This window comes from Ochotona princeps, chromosome 14, assembly GCF_030435755.1.
Source record: "Ochotona princeps isolate mOchPri1 chromosome 14, mOchPri1.hap1, whole genome shotgun sequence".
In the NCBI taxonomy this organism is placed as follows: domain Eukaryota; kingdom Metazoa; phylum Chordata; class Mammalia; order Lagomorpha; family Ochotonidae; genus Ochotona; species Ochotona princeps.
The window spans coordinates 18,301,171-18,321,168 of NC_080845.1; the positions used below are offsets into that span (position 1 = coordinate 18,301,171).

The 19,998-nt window shown below is 41.2% G+C and overlaps 1 protein-coding gene across 1 annotated transcript in view; it reads right to left on the minus strand.

Moving 5' to 3' along the window:
* Positions 1-19,998, minus strand: part of UGCG (UDP-glucose ceramide glucosyltransferase) — a 37,140-nt gene that overhangs the window by 4,137 nt on the left and 13,005 nt on the right. The window contains exons 2-6 of the mRNA XM_004600026.3: positions 16,137-16,278; positions 7,933-8,035; positions 5,520-5,621; positions 3,798-3,910; positions 368-546 (exon numbers count right to left, since the gene is read on the minus strand). Coding sequence (XP_004600083.2) covers positions 368-546; positions 3,798-3,910; positions 5,520-5,621; positions 7,933-8,035; positions 16,137-16,278 — 639 coding nt within the window. The remainder of the gene's footprint in view (positions 1-367; positions 547-3,797; positions 3,911-5,519; positions 5,622-7,932; positions 8,036-16,136; positions 16,279-19,998) is intronic.

Consider the following 19,998-nt stretch of genomic DNA (forward strand, 5'->3'; position numbering starts at 1 on the left):
AGGCTCCGAATAATTTTCTTAGAAATTTCAAGTTTTGAAATGACATTCTTTAAATTTCCGCCTACTAGCTTTTGACTACATTGACAAATTGAATTCTTCTAAAGCATACAGAAATTTACATGTGCTTCTTTCTAATCTCTTCAAACCCATTCATTTGAGTGATAAAGGCCTCAGAATATTCATTTGCTTCATTAGTGCAAACCTATAAATAATTAACTTGAATTGCCTTGCTAAAACTATTAATCATTCTTTCTGCACAAGCACAAAATAAGATAATAAAAAAAAAGCCCTTAATCGGCAGATTGAAGATAAAGACTAGTTCAACAGAAGGGAGGTATTAAAACTATGACGGCTTTAGTTTTCTTACCGGTCAGCTATGGCTTTGGCCATAAAGTAATCTTCAGCAATGTACTGAGCAAAAGCTATAAGTCCTCCTGCTTGGTCTAACACATCTTTCCTCATTAAGCATGACATTCCTGTTACACATTTGAAACCAGTTACGTTGGCAGAGATATAGGACCTTGGATGTGAAGTTCCAAAATACACCTGTCAAAAATTAAATTTTGTGTTAAAAAGTATGGTATTCTAATGAGTTTCTTTAAATATGACTGAGAATATCTCATTTTCCTTACATAAACTACCTAAGTAAAAACTGGTACACACTTGTGTATATTAAGAGCAATCAATAATTATTTGGTTGCCTATTCTTGGTTTCACTATGGAGAATAACTGCTGGTATTCACAATGAGCCTTGTCCATTACCAAGAAATATTTCCTTTCATAAAAAAATCAAACTCCATTCTAAAAAAAAAGTAGACTTTTGTAAAAGACTCAAAGATTAATGTAATTAAAACTTAATTTTGGGGCCCGGCATGGTGGCCTAGCAGCTAAAATCCTTGCCTTGAACGCGCCGGGATCCCATATGGTTGCCGGTTCTATTCCCAGAGACCCTGCTTCCTATCTAGCTCCATGCTTCTGGCCTGGGAAAGCAGTCGCGGATGGCCCAAAGTCTTGGGACCCCGCACTCGCATGGGAGACTTGGAAGAGCTCCTGGCTCCTGGCTTCGGATTGGTGCAGTACCAGCCGTTGCGCTCACTTGGGGAGTGAATCATTGGACGGAAGATACTTCTCTCTGTCTCTCCTTCTCTCTGTATATCTGACTTTGCAATAAAAATAAAATAAATCTTTTTTTTTTTTAAAGATTTATTCATTTTATTACAGTCAGATATACAGAGGAGGAGAGACAGAGAGGAAGATCTTCCATCCGATGATTCACTCCCCAAGTGAGCCGCAACGGGCCTGTGCGTGCCAATCTGAAGCCGGGAACCTGGAACCTCTTCAGGGTCTCCCACGGGGGTGCAGTGTCCCAATGCATTGGGCCGTCCTCAACTGCTTTCCCAGGCCACAAGCAGGGAGCTGGATGGGAAGTGGCGCTGCCGGGATTAGAATTAGTGCCCATATGGGATCCCGGGGCTTTCAAGGTGAGGACTTTAGCCGCTAGGCCACGCCGCCGGGCCCAAATAAATCTTTTAAAAAAAACCCTTAATTTTGGGCACTAAACAGAACTTAAAAATATCTAAGCGGCACAGAACACTTAATATATCCTGTTTTTAGGATGATCATGTGAAACTTATATGAACACACATCTAAGCATTTACTTGGATTAGTACAGTTGTTTACACATATCTGTATGCATGCACATATATACACATGTATGCAAAAGTACATACACATATCACCTATAAGTATATCACCTTTTAGGACAACCCTGCTCAATTCCTTTTCTTGCATCCTTTCATTGCTAGCTACTTCTTCTGCCCCTGTGTTCACATTCTTCTCAATTTTGTTTGTCAACATATCTTCCATGAATTAGATGGATACTAGAATTCTATCTCCTCTCTTTCTGCCTCTTCTAATTACTCTGAAATAAAGAGCAACGATCTTTCAACAGCACAGGGTTCATACAAATGTGCAGAACAATTTCCAGCAACAATTGAGAGCACGGTTCTTGCTACCTATCCAAGCCCAGATTCCTAGAAAACTCTGATGCTTGTGGGGGCGACCAAACCTAACTTCTAGGATGTGAAACACACATCTTAATTCTGTAAGCAGTTATCAAGTGTAGTTTGGGAATGAGGTGATGCTAATGATTCACTGAACACGTGCAAGGATTCTTTGCAGACTAGAACGATTCGTCTGGCCTGTTTCCATTTCCTTGGAGGATAACGTGGAGCCTTTTGGAGGTTCAAACTTCACTGGAGAGAGTTTGCCATTGACATACACACCGACTTGGATATTACCAACACAAAAACACTGTGTGGCATGCAACAGTACACAGAATTTTATTTTACAGGAACTACTCAGCACTCCTTTCACTTACGGAAAAAACTCAGGAATTTAAGACTAACACTCTCTTGCAGTAGAACTAGTCCTGTGTACATGGGCAATAAGAAGAAACCATGGTTCAAAGGCAAATGATCAAACGTCAAATGTAAATTCTTACAATCTACTGTTAGCCTTCCAGGTCTATGGCATGTAAGATTGCAACTTCAAATAACAAAAATGCAGTATGCTAAAGAGAAAGTTCATATATCTGAAGAACGAAACCAGCTTTTCTTCCCTTGCAGGATTAAGACAAGCTTTTCTTGTCAATATTTAACAGTATGAAACATACACATGACTATAGAGCCAACAGGATTACTTTTATGAAAAGCTATTAATATTATGTAAAATGTTACGAAATGAAAAGAAAAATAAGATGCAAACTGATTTTAGAGTCCTGTATTTCATCTAGGCTTTGTAAAAGGTACGTAGGAGGAAAAAAGATCTGAAATGCCAAAATGTTGAAACAAACACAACTTGGGGACAGCACTGTGGCTCAGTGAGGCAAGCCACTTTTGGGGGCACTGCATCCTTTATCAGAATATCTAGGATGAAGTCCCACTGCTGCTTCCTGCTAATGTGCTGGGGGACAGATGACGGCCCAAGGACATGGGTTCCTGACATCTTTGTGGGAGATGCCGACCACAGTTGCTGGCTCCTGACTTCTGCCTACCTCAGTGCCAGCTGTCGCAGGCATTTGGGAAGGGAACCAGTGAATAAAAAATCCTGATTTCAATTTCTCTCTCATCCTCTCCCTTCTCTGTCACTCTGCCTTTCAACTCAAATAAATAAATCTTTCAAGAAACAAAACCAACCAACCTTAATTTTTAAAGATAGAGACTTCCCCTAATTGGTAGGGTTATGGGTTGTTTTTTGCTTCTTAAATTTGTCCCACACAGAAGTAAATCATTTCTAAATTGAATCAAAATAAGTGCAAGGGAAACATACATTTCTCAAAAAATTAACAATAACGATCTTATAAAAACTTTAACACGTTTTCCTATACTGCATGCTTGAAATCCCGTTTTAAAAATGTTCTTTTTTTCCAGAATAAATCTTTGAAAAAATGGTGTAGCATGCTCTTTTATCCAGTCACTAGTTGAGAACTGAGCAGCCAAGACAGTGGAAGAAAAATACACTGTGTCCAGCTGGCAGGAGACCCCATGACGTTGTCCGGGCACAGCTGTTCACAGCCAGTGTGCAGCCAGCCCAGCAGTGAGTGACCCAGGGCCCCAGCAATTTCCTCACTAATGAAAATAGCTACTCTCAGCCTGAGGATTCAATTACACAGCAGGTTCCCAAATGGACTCAACACAACTAACTTCAGAAGCCAGTTCCAACTGTCCCACTTAGTTGCACGTCTGGGGGATGAGGGATCTGACCACACGGACATCAGCTACAGTCACCACACTTACCTGTTCTAAGGTGGCAGCGAAGCCCTGTCTGTCTGCAACGTAAGGCAGCCCGTGAACCAAACCCACTTTTTCTGTCATTTGATTAACCATGTCAGTCAGTGTGTCCGGAATTACTACGATGAAAGAAGAAATGGGGAGGGGAAGAGAAAAAAAAATTTTTTCTTTTAGTAAAATACCACCAATGACAATTACATGCTGTGAAATTATGTGGAATGTCTGAGTCTAATGATACCCAGCTTAAACACATTTCTGAGCAGAGTACAACATTTCCAAAGTGTTGAGGTAAGCTCCTTTACTCTACACACTTCAAGCCAAGTTCACATTCACTCTGCTCCGTGCCCTGAAAACACAATGCCCTGGGCAGGGCCTTCACACTGGACTAAGGCTGGGTCCTAAGGCTGGGTCCTAGGGCAGAAGTCAAGGGTCGTGTCATGTTGGCTTGTCTGCTCTCCAGCCCCAGAAAGGAGCCTCAATGTCCTCATCTGATCTCACAGAATTGCTCATGAGATTAAAAAGAGATGTAGCTAGAAGATTTTTACTGAAAAGCAAAATCAATCTATGGCAGCAGATAATTTAAAGGCAGCAAATGTGAAGAGCGGCCATGATCTGTGTCCATGAATCCACAGCTAGCTATGGAATGGTGTTAATCAAATCAAATGAGTTCTAAACTTACATGAGATATTCAAATTCCCATTTTAAGGTAATAAAAATTCAGTGATTGCTCTATCTTCAGAAAATACACGTTACCATTTTAAATGAATATATATTTTTTTAGCCTTTCAGAACTAAACTTACTACATAAAACAGAGTGTTATTCGAACCTTACATGTTCATATTCTGCGTTAGTGACTCTCAGCTAGGGGCAAGTCGCCCACGGGGAACATCTGGCTGCGTCTGCAAACATTCTTTTGTTGACACAGCTGGGAAGAAGAGGGTACTACTGGCATCTAGGGGCCAAGGCCAGGGATTGGGCTAACTCTCCTATGGCACAGCCCCCACAATAAAAAAAAAAAAAAGTTGAGCCTGAGAAACTTAAGAGTTCTTAATTTAAAATTATAGAATACTGAGACTATTTTAAGTCCAAAAGTTTGACCATGTAAAAATGCAGATTATAAATTCAGTACAGTTGACTTTCCCACTCCCTGGGTTCCATCTCAGCACATTCAATCAACTGCAAATTAAAAAATACGTGCATAGGTCACAGCAAACACTATGTCACTTTTCACAAGCAACTTAAGCACCTGTGGGCTAGGGCATCCTAAGGCTGTTCCGGAACAAATTCCCCATGCTTCTGAGAGGCTGGAGGTAAAACGCTTCTTGCCCAATTCATCTCAGGGCAAAGCTATGTACAGATCTTAACAAACATGTAATCTAGTAAAATATATGCCTGCTGATTTTTGTCCCTCTGTGTGAGACACTGCATTATGCAAAACACAATAGAAAAAAATCAAGGACTTCACACATACAGTGTAATCGTTGATTGGGTAATGGGCTGTGACTATTTCTTTTCACAGCTGGACTTTTCTCTTCAAAATGAAAGCATCTTTACAAACCTGACACTCTAGGTTAGAATTAAAAGAAATCAAAACCTTTGCAGGTACAACTGGATTTATTACCATGAAATAAATGTAGTGAACAAAAAGATTTGATAAGTATATTTACAGATTGGTTTTGAGGTCTTTATTAGTAAATGAATAGTTTTATAAGTAAGAAAAATCTTACCTCTTATTCCACTATCACAAATCCATATAAGATCATACTTTGCCACCTCATATCCTGGCATTAAGTTATTAATTTTTGGATTGATGCCAACCTTTTTGCCACCTAAAAATGTAAAGATAAGCACTAAAACATTCATGTGACTCTGAAAATATTTCCACTATTTATAGACACATGGCAGAGCACAGTAAAAATATCTGTATACTTAACAATTTGTGAAAACATTTGCACATTATCTTTTGCCTATTATTCATAGTAGATTTGGAAAAAATTCATTTAAAAAAACCTATATAATTTACCTTTGAAAATGCAATGTTTGTTTTCCATTTCTTTTCTTTTTACTTGAAAAAGATGAGTTTATTTTGCTTAAAAAAAAAAAATCTGAAATCCATGTACATGAGGGATACTTACTATGCTCATCAAAGTTTCACTTCTTTTTAAGATTTCTTTTTATTTGCTTAAAAGGCACAGTCAGAGACGCAGAGAAAGAGTGACAGAGCGATCCTCCATCTGCTGGTTTACTCCTCAACGGGTACAATGAGCAGGGCTGTGCCAGGCCAATGCCAGCAGCCCAGAGCTGCTTCTGTGTCTCCTGTGTGAGTGCCATCTGCTGCTCTTTTCCAAGTCACATTAGCAGATCAGAAGTGGAGCATCTGAACTTGAACTAGTGCCCATATGATGTTGGCATTGCAGGAGGGGGGTTTAGCCTGCACAACACTGGCCCCTCAGTTTTCTTAAGTTCGTGCACTAACATTAAGCATTAACCTTTGATAATCTGATAACTGCACAAAATGCTGACGACAGTTAACAACTATGTGTTGCAGACTTGATGACTGATGAGATTACTCATACTCAATTAATGGATATCTTGCTAATTAGCTTGATTTAGCCCATTCCATGATGTATACTTTGTCAAATTAAAAATGGTAATAAGATGGGGTCAGTGCTGTGGCATAGCAAATATGTCTTCCCTGAGACCCCAGCATCTCAATAGGCACCGGTTTGTGTCCTGGCTGATCCACTTCCAATCCAGCTCCCTGCTAATGCTTTGGAGAAAAAAAAAAAAAAAAGCATAAGATGGCTAAGTGTTTGGGCTCCTGCTACGCATGTGGGAGCCCTGGATGAAGCTGCTTGTTCCTGGCTGTGTCCTGAACCAGCCCTGGCCATTGCATCCATTTGGGGAGTGAGCCAATGGACAAAATCTCTCTCTCTCTCTGTATCTCCCCTTCTTTCTATAACTATTTATCTTTTTATTGGAAAGGCAGATTTACAGAGAGAAGGGAGAGACAAAAGAGAAAGAGCTTCCATTTGCTGCTTAATTTGTTAAATGGCCACAATGACTGGAGCTAAGTCAATGTGAAGCCAGGAGCTAGGAGCTTTTTCCAGGTCTCCCATGTAGAAGCAGGATCCTTAGGCTTTGGGCCATCCTCTACTGCTTTTCCCAAGCAATAAGCATGGAGCTGAACGGGAAGTGGAGCAGCTGGGTTCATATGCAGGTGTTCATATGGTATACCAGCACTTACAGGAAGAAGACTAGCCAATTGAGCTATCACACCAGTCGCTAAATAAATCTTTTAAAAAATAAACGTAAGAAAAAAAGGCATGACTTGTTTTGACACAGTGGTAATTAAGAGAGCACAGAGAAACTGACCCAGTCAGATGAAACACACAGTTCACATTAAATTTATATAAAAAGAAAAGCAACAAATGGTAAACATACCCTTACAAGTCTTTAAATAAGCTGACGGGCTTTGGGGAAAATACACTTTGCAATATTATAAAAGTGAATTTTATTACGCCCAATCATAGTCAATGGGTTACAGAGAAGACCACATATTGAAAACATTAAAGAAACCTGAATTGGCATGCGGGCTAATTTTCTGTCTGTGGTGCCAGAATTTCAAATGGGTGCCAGTTCATGTCCTGGATCCTCCATTTCTGATCCAACTCCCTGCTCATGGACTGGGAAAGAAGTGGAGGCTGGTTCAAGCCCTTGGACTCTTGCACCCACATGGGAGACCCAGAAACAGTTCCTGGCTCCTAGCTTTGGAGTGGCACAGCTCTGGTGGCAGTGACCATTTGGGAAATGATCCAGCAAATGGAAGATCTTTCTATGTAAGTCTGACTACTCTTTCAAATACAATGACTCTTTAAAAACAAACAAAAAACAATAACAGGTGGTCATGTTGTTTTATTAATCCTAGACAGGCTACAACCATTTTTATTTTTGCAACTTTTCTCAAAGATGTTTTTGAAACATCTTTATGCCAACAAACATGGTTATAGCAAACATGCTGGGAACTTTAATGGATGGCTAACCCCTTACTGTTTAACAGAGAGGATTACTGATGCTTAAGAGTATACAAGGCAAAATACTATACCGAGCACAATGGTCTTTGTGCAGTTTGCTACTTACCTATGAACAATCTAGCATCAACATTTGGGTATTTCCCAAGAAGCTTCTTGCAGACATCAATGGCTGGGTCATCATGATCTTGTACACAAAGGAGCACTTCATACTAGTCAAAGAACATATTTTACGCAAATCAGCCTCTTAAAAAACAAAACAAATACTTACTATTTACACTTACGAACTGATCAAAAAGCCTGAGGAAAAACAAACAATGGTACACACCAAGTTCAAAAGTGGGTTTTTGTAGTAGGTGCAAACCAATGAGGGTAAAAAAACAGCTGAATTCTTAGAGGGACCACTCCCAAAACAGGGGCCCGTTTGCCAGGCACAGGGCACAGGAGAGACAGGCACAGCCTGTAGCTGCAGTTGTGCCCTGCCCATGCTGGTACATCCTAGGATGTAAGCTGTGTCTCAGGTCTGTATGTGATCTCCATCACTCAGAGTTTACTAAATGCTTACAGGTGCCTGGCAGAGGAAAAGCCTGCACCTAGAAAGCCAAATGGACACCCCGTGTCCTCCAGCAGCCTGCTGTCTGCACTTCCTATGTATTTCACGAAGCTCTATGCGTGACATAAAATCCCATCATGGTAAGTTACACAGGCTTTTTCCACCTGGGTCACATAAAAGTGACAAAAGTGGCATTCAAATCTGGCTGCATAATTTTTTTTTAAATGAAATGTGTGATTTGATGGAACACTTACTATCCTAGAAAGTATGTTAAGTTAGCCTTACAGCTATGCAAAAGCCCAGGGTTTTATTTTTCCTAGTGCTATGTTTAGTCTTTCAGAGTCAATTACGACAGCCATTTTTCTATACCTGACTATACCAAAATTATCCTAGAAAATTTATTTAAAAAGAACTGGGCCTTATTCTTACACTTTTGAGCCAGAATTCTGAGTGATTGTGACATACAGCCAGCCAGGTTTATAAAATCATGAGTTAACCCTCTAAGGTAACATTTGGAAAACCATTCAATCCTGAAAGTGTTGCCTTTCACACACCAAGCTGTTACTCCGATTTTGTGGGATATTCAGTCTAAGTGATAACGCTCCTTCCTCCCTCCCCGCGCCCACCCCGCCCGTGCAATCGTGCAATGGCAATACATTCATGCTGACTCCAAGAAAAATCTACTAAATCCTCTTTCTAAAGCTGTCTGGACAGTTCGAAGCACAGAAAGGATAGTTATGTCCATGAAAACACCAGCAAAGCAGTGTGTTCTAAAACCAAACAAGAGTTAAGGATGCAGTAACTCAGGTAACAGGCAGCTCTGCTTTATTTAGTTCTATTGGTATAAACATCCATGAATAAAAAAACAGAACTAAGATGTTCACTGTCATTATTCTTTACCTATGACATACTATCTCCCTCAACACTGGCCATAAAAAAACACTGTGGTTAAGCCCAAGAGACCACAACTCTGGTCATTAAAGATGGCTTAGCAAATAAGACAAGTGAAAATAAGTTTTCTTTACAATCTAGTCAATTGTGAAAAATACTTCTATGTTCCTTATACTTCCCTTCCTGCCACTCCTTTTACACATTCTGTCCAGTATCTACTTCCAGTGAGAATGGACCAGAAGTGTGACTCAAGGAGACTGAAACCAAGAGACAGGAAAGGGTGCCACTCCTACCACACCCCTGACATTTCCCACAGGCCTAATTCTAAGTCACGGAGGCAGCCATGACTCCCTTCTTGACTCAAAGTTTGGGTGAGCCATCAAAAGGCAGTGACCTTAAAATCAGAGAGGTTAAGTGACTTTTCAAAGGGCAAAAGCACCAATTAACTCTCCTATTCCAGCCAATGGCTCAGACAAATTTGTTCTGAATCCCTTGTTTTTCTAAACATGGTACATACACTCTTGCTTTTAGCATGTGTGCTGTTTTGCACATGCAAATTCAGGAAACGGACATTTTTATAAGCAATACAATTCCACAAGACATAATAATCTTAGCTTTTTTCCCTTAGTAAAAGAAAATGTTGCAAAGTATAAGTTTAGTACCACAAATGTACTCAATGGGAAAAAAAAGCTGCACTACATTATAGCAAAAACTTTTTGAGAAGTACAAGGTGTTAAAGAAAGGTATATTTTACCTTTATTCAGGTGTAAAGTTTAAAGGTTTAAACTTTATTACCACTAATGCAACTTCTTATTAAAAACAGATGCTCTAATTTGAAATTAAATTCATACTGTCCTAGAAAATATTCAAACTCATAAGTACATGGTGCTCATTTAATGGCTTCTGATATTGAAAGGTACACCAAATTAAGAGCAGCACTGCAACTGTTTTTTAAAATGCCACATTTTTCAGCCATGACAATTATTCCTGTCTACACTTCAATCCAACGTTTTATTTGCTAGGAATCTTCTTGCATTGAAATGGTGCAATCATTCCAACTGTCAACTGATAAGACATAACATACTAAATTGGTTCAAGTCTTCCTCAGCTGACACAAAAGTAAATTTTCAGGTATTTCAGACACTATTTAGAACATGAGGCACAAATACAAATGAATATGTTTAAAGGCACAATGAGTATTAAAAATACTGAATCTTTTAGAGTGGGTATTTGGCACAACAGTTAATGTCATTGCTTGGGATACCCACATCCCAAAGCAGAGTGCCTGGTTTGAGTCCCCACTACTCCACTGCTAAGTCAGCTTCCTGTGAACGTGCGCCCTGGAAGGCAGCCAATGACTCCAGTACTTGGGTCCCTGTCACTTTACGTGGGAGGCCCAGATGGAGTAGTCTGGCCCAGTCCTGGTTGTTGCAGGAATCTTTGGAGAGTGAACCAGCAGTTGCAAGATTAATTTCTCACAGCCTCTCTCTCCCTCTTCATTTCAAATTTAAAACAAACAGGGGCCCAGCGACGTGGCCTAGCGGCTAAAGTCCTCGCCTTGCACACACTAGGATCCCATACGGGCACTGGTTCTAATCCCAGTGGCTTCACTTCCCATCCAGCTCCCTGCTTGTGGCCTGGGAAAGCAGTTGAGGACGGCCCAAAGTTTTGGGACCCTGCACCCATGTGGGAGACTCAGAAGAGGTTCTGGGCTCCTGGCTTCAGATTGGCTCAGCTCCAGCCATTGCAGTCACTTGAGGAGTGAATCATCGGACGGAAGATCTTTCCTCTCTCTCTCTCTCCTCCTCTCTGTATATCTGACTTTGTAGTAAAATAAACTAAAAAAAAAAAAAAAACAAATTTAGAACAAACAAAACAGAACCATGAATAACTTTTTGTAATTAACCTTTTAAATTCTTTAGAGAACACTTACGGGATATAAGGGGCAGTAAATTCTACTCTAAACTGGTACAACAGGGATATATAAAATCTAGACATAAATACTAAAGTTAGCCTCCACCAAATAAATCTTTAGTAAAGTTGCTATACCAAGGACTAAACAGATTAATTTTTCCTTCTTTTTTTTTTTTAAGACTTATTCATTTTTACTGAAAAGACAGATCAACAGAATGAAGGAGAATCAGAAGCAAAGATCCTCCATCTGCTGGCTCCCTTTCCGAGCAGCGGCAATGGCTAGAGCTGAGCCGATCTGAACCCGAAGGGGCCTCCTCCGGGTCTCCCACGTATGTCAGGGTCCCAAGGCTCCAGACCATCCTTTCCTACACTCCCAGGCCACAAACAGGGAGCTGAATAGGAAGTGGAGCAGCCAGGACATGAACTGGTGGCACGCACACAGGATCCCAGCGCTTGAAGGGGATGGATTAGCTAGTTGAGTCATTGTGTCCAGCTCTTCTTCCTTTTTAAGTACTGCAATAACTAGCAGGCTGAAAACAAGTAGGGTATTAAAAGATATCAACACATCAGATGCTCAGGGCACTGGCTGGAGTCCCTGCTGCTCTCCTTGGAGTCCTGATCTTTGCTGACGCATCTGGAAGGCAGAGGAAGACAGCACAGGTCACTCCTGTGGAGGACCTGGACGGAGCACCTGTCTCCTAGCTTCGGCCATTCTAGTCATTTGGGAAGTGACCCAGCAAGCGTAAGATCTCTCTCTCCTCATGAATTTGCCATTCAAATAAATAAAATAAATTTTTTTAAAAAAAGCAAAAATTAAGAACATTCAGTTCTTTGATATTTAAAAACTACCTATGTAAAACTGTAATCACCACAGTTACTTTATTAGGTCTCCATATATAAATACTTGGAAAATCTTCTTGATCAAATAACTGCTAACCATAAAAATATAAATGTATCTTCTTATAATAGAAAAATGCTTTAATATATAAAATAAATGCACTGTATATTATATAATAATACCCATAAAGAACTACTACTTTATAAATTATATTTACATAAAAAATGTTGTGATTATAGAAATTCTGGGACAGAATTGAAAGAGGAAATGCTAACCTCAAAATGCTGACACCTAACATTGAATAGCTGTTATCTATTCTCATAAACGAGAGAGTTTACATGCTACACTCCTAACCTTGCAGGCTTTGTTGTGCAGCGTCAGGCCAAGCCAGCCCTTCAGCCGTTAACTGCTCAGACTTTCCCTGTCTTCTTCACCACAAGGCAACCGGGCGAGCAAACCAGATTCTCTAAGGACAATTCTGTCCTTGACAATGAGGGGTCTAAAACATGACACTGGCCTTGGGACATTTTAAATCAATCCTAAATTTGCAAAAAGGAAAAATAAGTTACATAAGCTCACCCTGTTAATAGTTCTGATGATTAACAATTATTCAGACTAGTAGACTTTGAAGTCAGTAGTCACAGTAAGTAGCTGAAATCTTCAGGCAACTGCTCAGTCTCTCCAAAGTCAAATGTACACTCAATACTGTGATGCCCAATGGACTACAAAAAAAAAAAAAATGACTACAGAAATGAATTAATCTACGGGTGAAGTGTTTAAAACATCAAGACTACTATTTTGTCTATATGTGATTTTAAAAATTTGAGGGCCAAGTGCAGTAGCCCAGTGGCTAAAGTCCGCACCTTTAATGTGCCGGGATCCCACATGGGCACCGGTTTGTGTCCTTGCTGCCTCACTTTCCATCCAGCTCCCTGCTTGTGGCTTCTGAAGACAGTTGAGTATGGCTTTAGCTTTGGGACCCTGCTTCCACATGGGAGACCCAGGAGAGGCTCCTGGCTTTGGATCGGCTCGGTTCTTGCTGTTGCGGCCACTTGGGAAGTGAACCAGCAGATGGAAATCCTTTCTCTCTGTCTCTCCTTCTCTCTATAGATATGCTTTTCCAACAAAAATAAATAAGTCTTTAAAAAAAAAAAAAGAGAGAAAGGATTTATAAAGAAAACTAAAAAAAATTTATTTGGAAAGTAGAATAGACAGAGAAGAGGGGAGAGAGCCAGAGATTGAGAGATACTTTCCATTCTTTGATTCGTTCCCAAATGCCCGCAATCACTGGAGATGGGCCAGAGCCAGGGAGCCAGGGACTCCTTCCGGGTTTCTGACACGGCTGCAGGAAGCTATACTGCAAGTGGAGGCAGGACTTGATCTCAGTTTCATCTAGGATGCAGGAGTCTCAAGCAGCAGCTTAACCAGCTGCACCACAATGACTATAATATGGTTAATTTATAAGATATTTAAGGTGCAGAAATATTTCAAGGATGCTATTCTAGTTCTATCAGAACTGAAACCTTCTAGTTCAGAACAAGTGCCAGCAGTAAATCTCGCATTATGTCCAAAATTAAACAATGTAAACTTCCACATATGGCCCTTTTTTTCTTCCTCAAAATGGCCTCAAGTGTTCCAAATCAAGTAAAACAGGGAAAAGTTATGTTCAGAATGAAAATGTTTTATATTTTTGTAAAGTGATGTTTGCACCTGCCAAGCAGCCAGGAGTAACATATGCAAACTGGGCATGACCGCTGCCTGGGAGACTACCTGCCCCGCCCTGCAGTCAGACTACACGCCCTCCGCTCAACTCCAATTGCTGACTGGGGTCGCTCATGGCATGTCTGCCATGGGGCCTGGGGATTCTAAAAAGCAAAGAAAAGTACTGTGACATTAAACATTTCCCATGGAAAAAGGCATTTTTGTGCTTCTGTTTTCCAAATGTTCTACTTACACAGCTAACAATCCTTTCATAATCAGAATAAAGCTGTGTACAAAAAAGTAAAAGCAAACCCCTTGTCCCTGCTGTTATTTATAACATCATCAGTATCAAAACAGCTTTCTCGTCAACCAACCTAAATGCCCCCAGAGATATGATTTAAATGGAAGAACCAAGTGAAAAGGTCAGAATGCTGAACTGTAATTAAGGGAGGAAAAAAGTGTTCATTCAGAAGAAGGACTCAATTACAAATTCATCCCAGATGTTCAAAATTAATGGACACCTATGTTCATGGAGCTATTTAAAAAAATTCTATAACTATGCCTGCAGAACCTTCCTCGACTGTGTCTGATCCTATGACGTCTTCTCGCAGGTGCTGCCACACCTGCACTCCATCTCTAAGTCTTGGGAGCAGTGTGAAGGAGATGGCGCAGGATGGAGGTCATCCTCTGAAACGTGAGCTCACGTCTGCAGCGGGACGTGCCCATGGTCCCCAGCTGCCCTCACAAGGCGCCTTTGTATTTTATGAAACTATCCTTGCCTTTTTACATGCTATGGGTCTTGAAAAACTTCCATTTGTCTTCGTATATACCTTATTTTATAACTTTGCTTGCAGCATTCTTTTTGAGTCCTCAAAGGCTATATTCCTGTTTCAGTTTTATAAAGTCACCTATATGAAATTATTTTATTCTTAAAGGCTACATATTTAATTGACTGAATGGACAACACATGCATATGATTCAGTTATTAAATACATAAATAGCACACAAACTAGAAAGTTATTTTTAATCAAATTAGCTGCCAATACCTAAGCTCTGAAACTCCTATAAAAGTAATATTAAAACAACACTAAAAATAACTGAATGATACTCATATCTACATACTTAATAAGAGCTGCATTAAAGGCTACCATGCCTGTGTCTTATCTATTCTTTTCACTGGTGTTACCAAGAAAAATTAAGGCTAAAAGAAGTAAGGATGTACAAGCCGGTGGGCCTGAGAAGGATGGTTTACATATGATCTTCCTCTGACTACCTCTCCTAAAGAATCAGGAGGGAAGAATGTCAAGCAGCACTACAAAAGGAACTTTAAACCTACTGGAAATCAAGCCGGGTGAAATTTCCAGAAACATTCTTTTCAGGAGTAATCTACTACTTCCACAAGCAATATCCCAAATAGGCAGTTCAAAATGCTGCAGTAATGCTAATAAATCCAGAAACACTAAGTTTTCCTGAGAAATGGTAGCTAGAATACTAACAGAAAGGCTACAAAAAGAACATCTCCATCTCCAGAAAGACTCCAAACTAAGTTGAGCACAGCTTACAGAGCCAAATAACACAAGTGATACAATTAGGTACTAAAAATCGGAACAATTAAGGATTTACAAGTTAGGTAACACAAATCCCTACCTTTTCACTAATTGTAACCTATTCTTGCCTTAAAGGTGGCTTTATTTATTTATTTATTCATTCATGCATGCATGCAAAGCCAGCGTCACAGAGGGTTCAGTGCTCAGATGGCTGCAAAGGCCAGGCTTGGGTCAGGCTGAAGCCAGGACCCAGAAGCTTCTTCCTGGCCTCCCACGTGGGTGTAGGGGCCGAAGCACTTGAGTCATCTTCTGCTGATTTTCCTCATCAGCAGGGAGCTGGCTCTGAAGTGGAGCAGCCAGGACAACAATCTGTGCCCATATGGGCTGCTGGCATCTGGCAGTGGCGGGGAAGAGAGAGCAGCTTTATGCCACAGGGAAAACTCCTTGAAGCCACTTTCTTTAAGGCATTCAGGTTTAATTCCAGCTGACCTGCGTTCCATTTCAGATCAGTCAACACTGTGTTCTCTCTCTGCTCCTCTTCCTGTGGTTCATATACACGACAAGTCACACAAAATGAGATTTTTATATTCTGTCTGCCAGGTGCTGGATGGTAGCTGAGTTCAGAAAGTTTATTCAGAAATTTCTATTCAGACAGACACACACACAGTGAGAAGGGGGAATTTACACCTCATTCCCAATCTCATTTCAGTCCTGTGCCTGCTAGAGCTTAAGTGTTGCGAGCCCAGCATCACTGCAGGTGAGCAACAGCTTCACCTCACACAGGGTTGAGATTCTTGGGGGTTTATGATGATGGGGAAGGACAACCCATGGTTTCCCAGGCCCATCCCCTGTTTGTTCATGGCACTTACTTTGGGATAATCCAACTCAAAGAAGGTTTCCAAGTTGTTGATCAGGTTGGGATCTACTCCTTTCAGGGGTTTCAGAAGGGACACACCTGGGAGCTTGCTATACGGCTGCTTGTCAGTTGCCTTCTTGTTGAGGTGCAATCGGCTGAAAAGCAAAGGACATAGATACATATTATTTTTAAGAATATATTTGTGCCAAACAAAAATAAAGCATGTACCAAATCATACAGTAAATTACTCAATTCTAGGGTAAGATTTTATAAAATTGACATCTTTGTAAGCGGAGCTCTGAAAACAAAACAGAACAGAATCAGCAAGTCACAGGTTAAGAAAACCAGAACCAAGCCGAATGAATCTTCCAGAACTAACTGACCTCCAGAACGTAAACAAACTGTTGAGCATTTATTGGTGTTTAGAACTCTGCTGGAATAAAACAGACATTCAACAAGTACATGAGGGAGAAATACATGATTCTGCGGACCCACACTTACACCGCCCTTCCTCTCAAATTGCTATCACAGCAACCAAAGAACCAAAATAACAGGTTAAATAAAATCTTTATTTGTGCCAAAGAAATATGGAAGTTTAATCAGAAACTTTGGAGAACTTCCCATAACAAACAGACCAAGTAACATGGCAACTGAAAAGTGTTAAGCAGCCTGCCAGGGAAACAAAGAACAGGATAACTGGAGCTTCCCAAGTTAGTAAACTCAGAAAGACAGAGGCAGAACAGAGGCAACTCCAAGCATGAAAACAGCCTCACTGATACAACAAATGTCTACCGGTTCCTCTGGCAGATACTCCAGTGTCACCATTTCACAAATAGGTTGGCTGAGGTTCTCCCCGCTGTTTCATTCCAAGAGCGCGACAGCAGTCGGTCCTAACGAGGGAAATCCTGCCAAGTGGAGAGGAGAGACTGTGCCCCAGTGAACACCAGGCTGTCACGGTAGGAGGTGCCACTCTGCAGAGCGGCAAAATTTTGGAAACAGGTCACTAGACACTTCCTCTTCCTGAGCAAATCCCAAGGACTTCCCATTGGCAAGTCTCCAGGCACCAGATGCGAGAACCACCATGGTCTTCTAAGGCACCGGTTTCCTCACCTTGTGATGTCTCTGAAATTCATGGCAGCTACAACTGCTGTCACCCAGACAGCATTCCTGATTTGACAGTGTGAAAACCAACTAAGGAGACCTTTTAGACTAAGATAAAAGCATCTTAGATTTAAAAACATACATTATTCATCTATGAATGACTTTTTCAAAGTACATCATCACCGTTCAGACCAGTTGGTCCAGGCTTGTGCCCAGGTAAAGAAGGCAAACACCTTACATTTCAGTAAGGCCACAGAAAGAAAACGCAGTAACTAAAACACAAAAATATTAAACCAACAAAAAACTTAACGGAATATGGTATCACCAATTTTTGATGGACAACATAAATGAGAAAGAATCATGAAGCACCAACCAACCACAAGAGTACTACTCAAACTATGGTCTGGTGTACAAGCTGCTTGGTATTGGTCTGCAAAGAGAAGAAATGAGGAGGAAATTTTCAGAAACTTCACAGCAACTTGACATTGCTGTGACATCCAACCAAGCGACAGACCATTTACTGTTATTGCAGGCTACCATAGTTCAGTAGGTTGCAAACTAAACGATTTGAAAGAACTAATCCTTTCCCACTATCCACTAATCTGGATACTATCATAGATATAGGACAAACAGCAAGGGCAAGTAAATTCCCTCTCTCAAGGAGGTTTTGGCTCCTGCACGATTTGCACTCTTCCTCCTTACACAGCTTCTATGGGTGTCAACAAAGCTACACTGTACTATGCTGTAGCTACAACAAGGCTACACTGTAGCAGCAACGTAGTGCTGTTATCCAGAGAAATGATGCTTTCAGCTCTGGCCAGTGTGCTATATGCCAGTCTACAGCTTCTCATCAACGGCCTGCTGCCTGGTGTTTGGCCTCAGTGGTACACTCCTCCAGTGGGTTAGTTTTATGAGAGGCTCTGATGGATCCACGGGGGCTAAAGAACTCGTGCCATTTTTCAGTTAGTGTCTTAGATCAGGGCTGCTGCATTATCTAGACAGCATGAACTCTACCCTTAAGCACCTACATCTTGCATGGGATTTCTCATGGGTGCCTATTTCCGGAATGGAAAGATGGCTAGTGTGTCTTCTGCCAGGATTCTAGTTACAGCATTATCTCTGTTCCTCGTCCTACACCAGGAATCCAGTTCTTTCTTTCTATCATGTATTTGGCTTGTAGCCTCGGTCTCTTCCTTGGAGGGGAGAGGAAGAGTACTTTTAATTGGTGTATAATATTAAGATTGTAAAGTTCCACAGCCATACCCAACGCTAAGAACTTTCTTAAAGTGAAACTCCTAGAATCAACAAAAAAGTTTTCTCAGAAGCCCGGAAGGCCCTGTATATTGCCCTCGGCTTAACACTCTCCTCTCAAGGGTAATGGCTTTGTTGGTGTATCACATCACAAACTAGTACTGCCAGTTTAGAACATCATATAAATGGAATCCCATAGGATGCACTCTCCTAGGCGTGGTTTCTTCTGCTTCACATTATCGTAGAGAGATGTATCTATGTTGCACTCTTTCCTGTCATACAGTAGAGCATTCTCTGCATCAATACGTCACACTCTACCTGCTGCTGACCAGTATCTGGGTTGCTCACAGTTGCGGCTGTTACACACAGCCTAGGATCTTCCCTCCTTTCTCCCAGGAACCCAATTTTTGGGTGAGATGAACAACCTTTTTAAAATCAGACAACATATAAAAGACAACAGTTTTTAAGATTCTAGACATTAGGGAAAGGGAGACAGTGCCTCCTGGGCCATGGAAAACAAAGGATGGAGTCGTGCAGTTGCCATGGGTTATTGCTTTGGACTCCTTCTCAGCCACGGCGCAGGGAATGGAAGAGAAGGCAGAGCCCTCTGCCCTGGGAGGTGGAGTTGAGAAGCACAATATCTGGTGCTCAACAAAATAGTGAGATTCAAAATGTCTGGTATGTAATTTTTTAAAAGGTGCCAACCTCATAAGAAACTTGAAAAAAAAAGTTTTTCGTTTTTTTGAATCAGTGAATAGAAACTAGCTTAGAACGTCTGTGGGGTAAGAGCGAGCAGGCAAGACCAGCTCACTGTTCTGCACTGCCTCTGCATTTCTGGAGCCCGTGGATTTCCTTTATTTACTTTCAGGCCATGCATGTACATGTGTAATTGTTACAGCATTTCCACGTGTTTAGAAGACGCATGTCTGTTCTCACATGGGCACAGACCACCTCTCATTCAGAAGTAACTTCTCTACGAGCCTCTGTGAGGGTAGGGTGACAGAGACTACAATCAAAGCATGCTGAGAAAACCCACAGGGAAGAAAGCAGCGCGCATTTCCCAGGAGCTGTTCCTTTAAGACTTTCTTTTTTTTTTTTTTTTTGAAGATTTATTTATTTTTATTACAAAGTCAGATATACAGAGAGGAGGAGAGACAGAGAGGAAGATCTTTTGTCCAATGATTCACTCCCCAAGTGAGTGCAACGGCCGGTGCTGAGCCGATCCGAAGCCAGGAACCTGGAACCTCCTCCAGGTCTCCCACGCGGGTGGGGTGCAGTGTCCCAATGCATTGGGCCGTCCTCGACTGCTTTCCCAGGCCACAGGCAGGGAGCTGGATGGGAAGTGGAGCTGCCGGGATTAGAACCGGTGCCCATATGGGATCCCAGGGCGTTCAAGGTGAGGACTTTAGCTGCTAGGCCACAGTGCTGGGCCCATCCTTTAAGACTTTCGCACTCTAATTGTGGGCCAAGGAGCGGCCCCGTGGATATAACCCAGGAGCTTACTAGAAACGCAGAATCTCCGG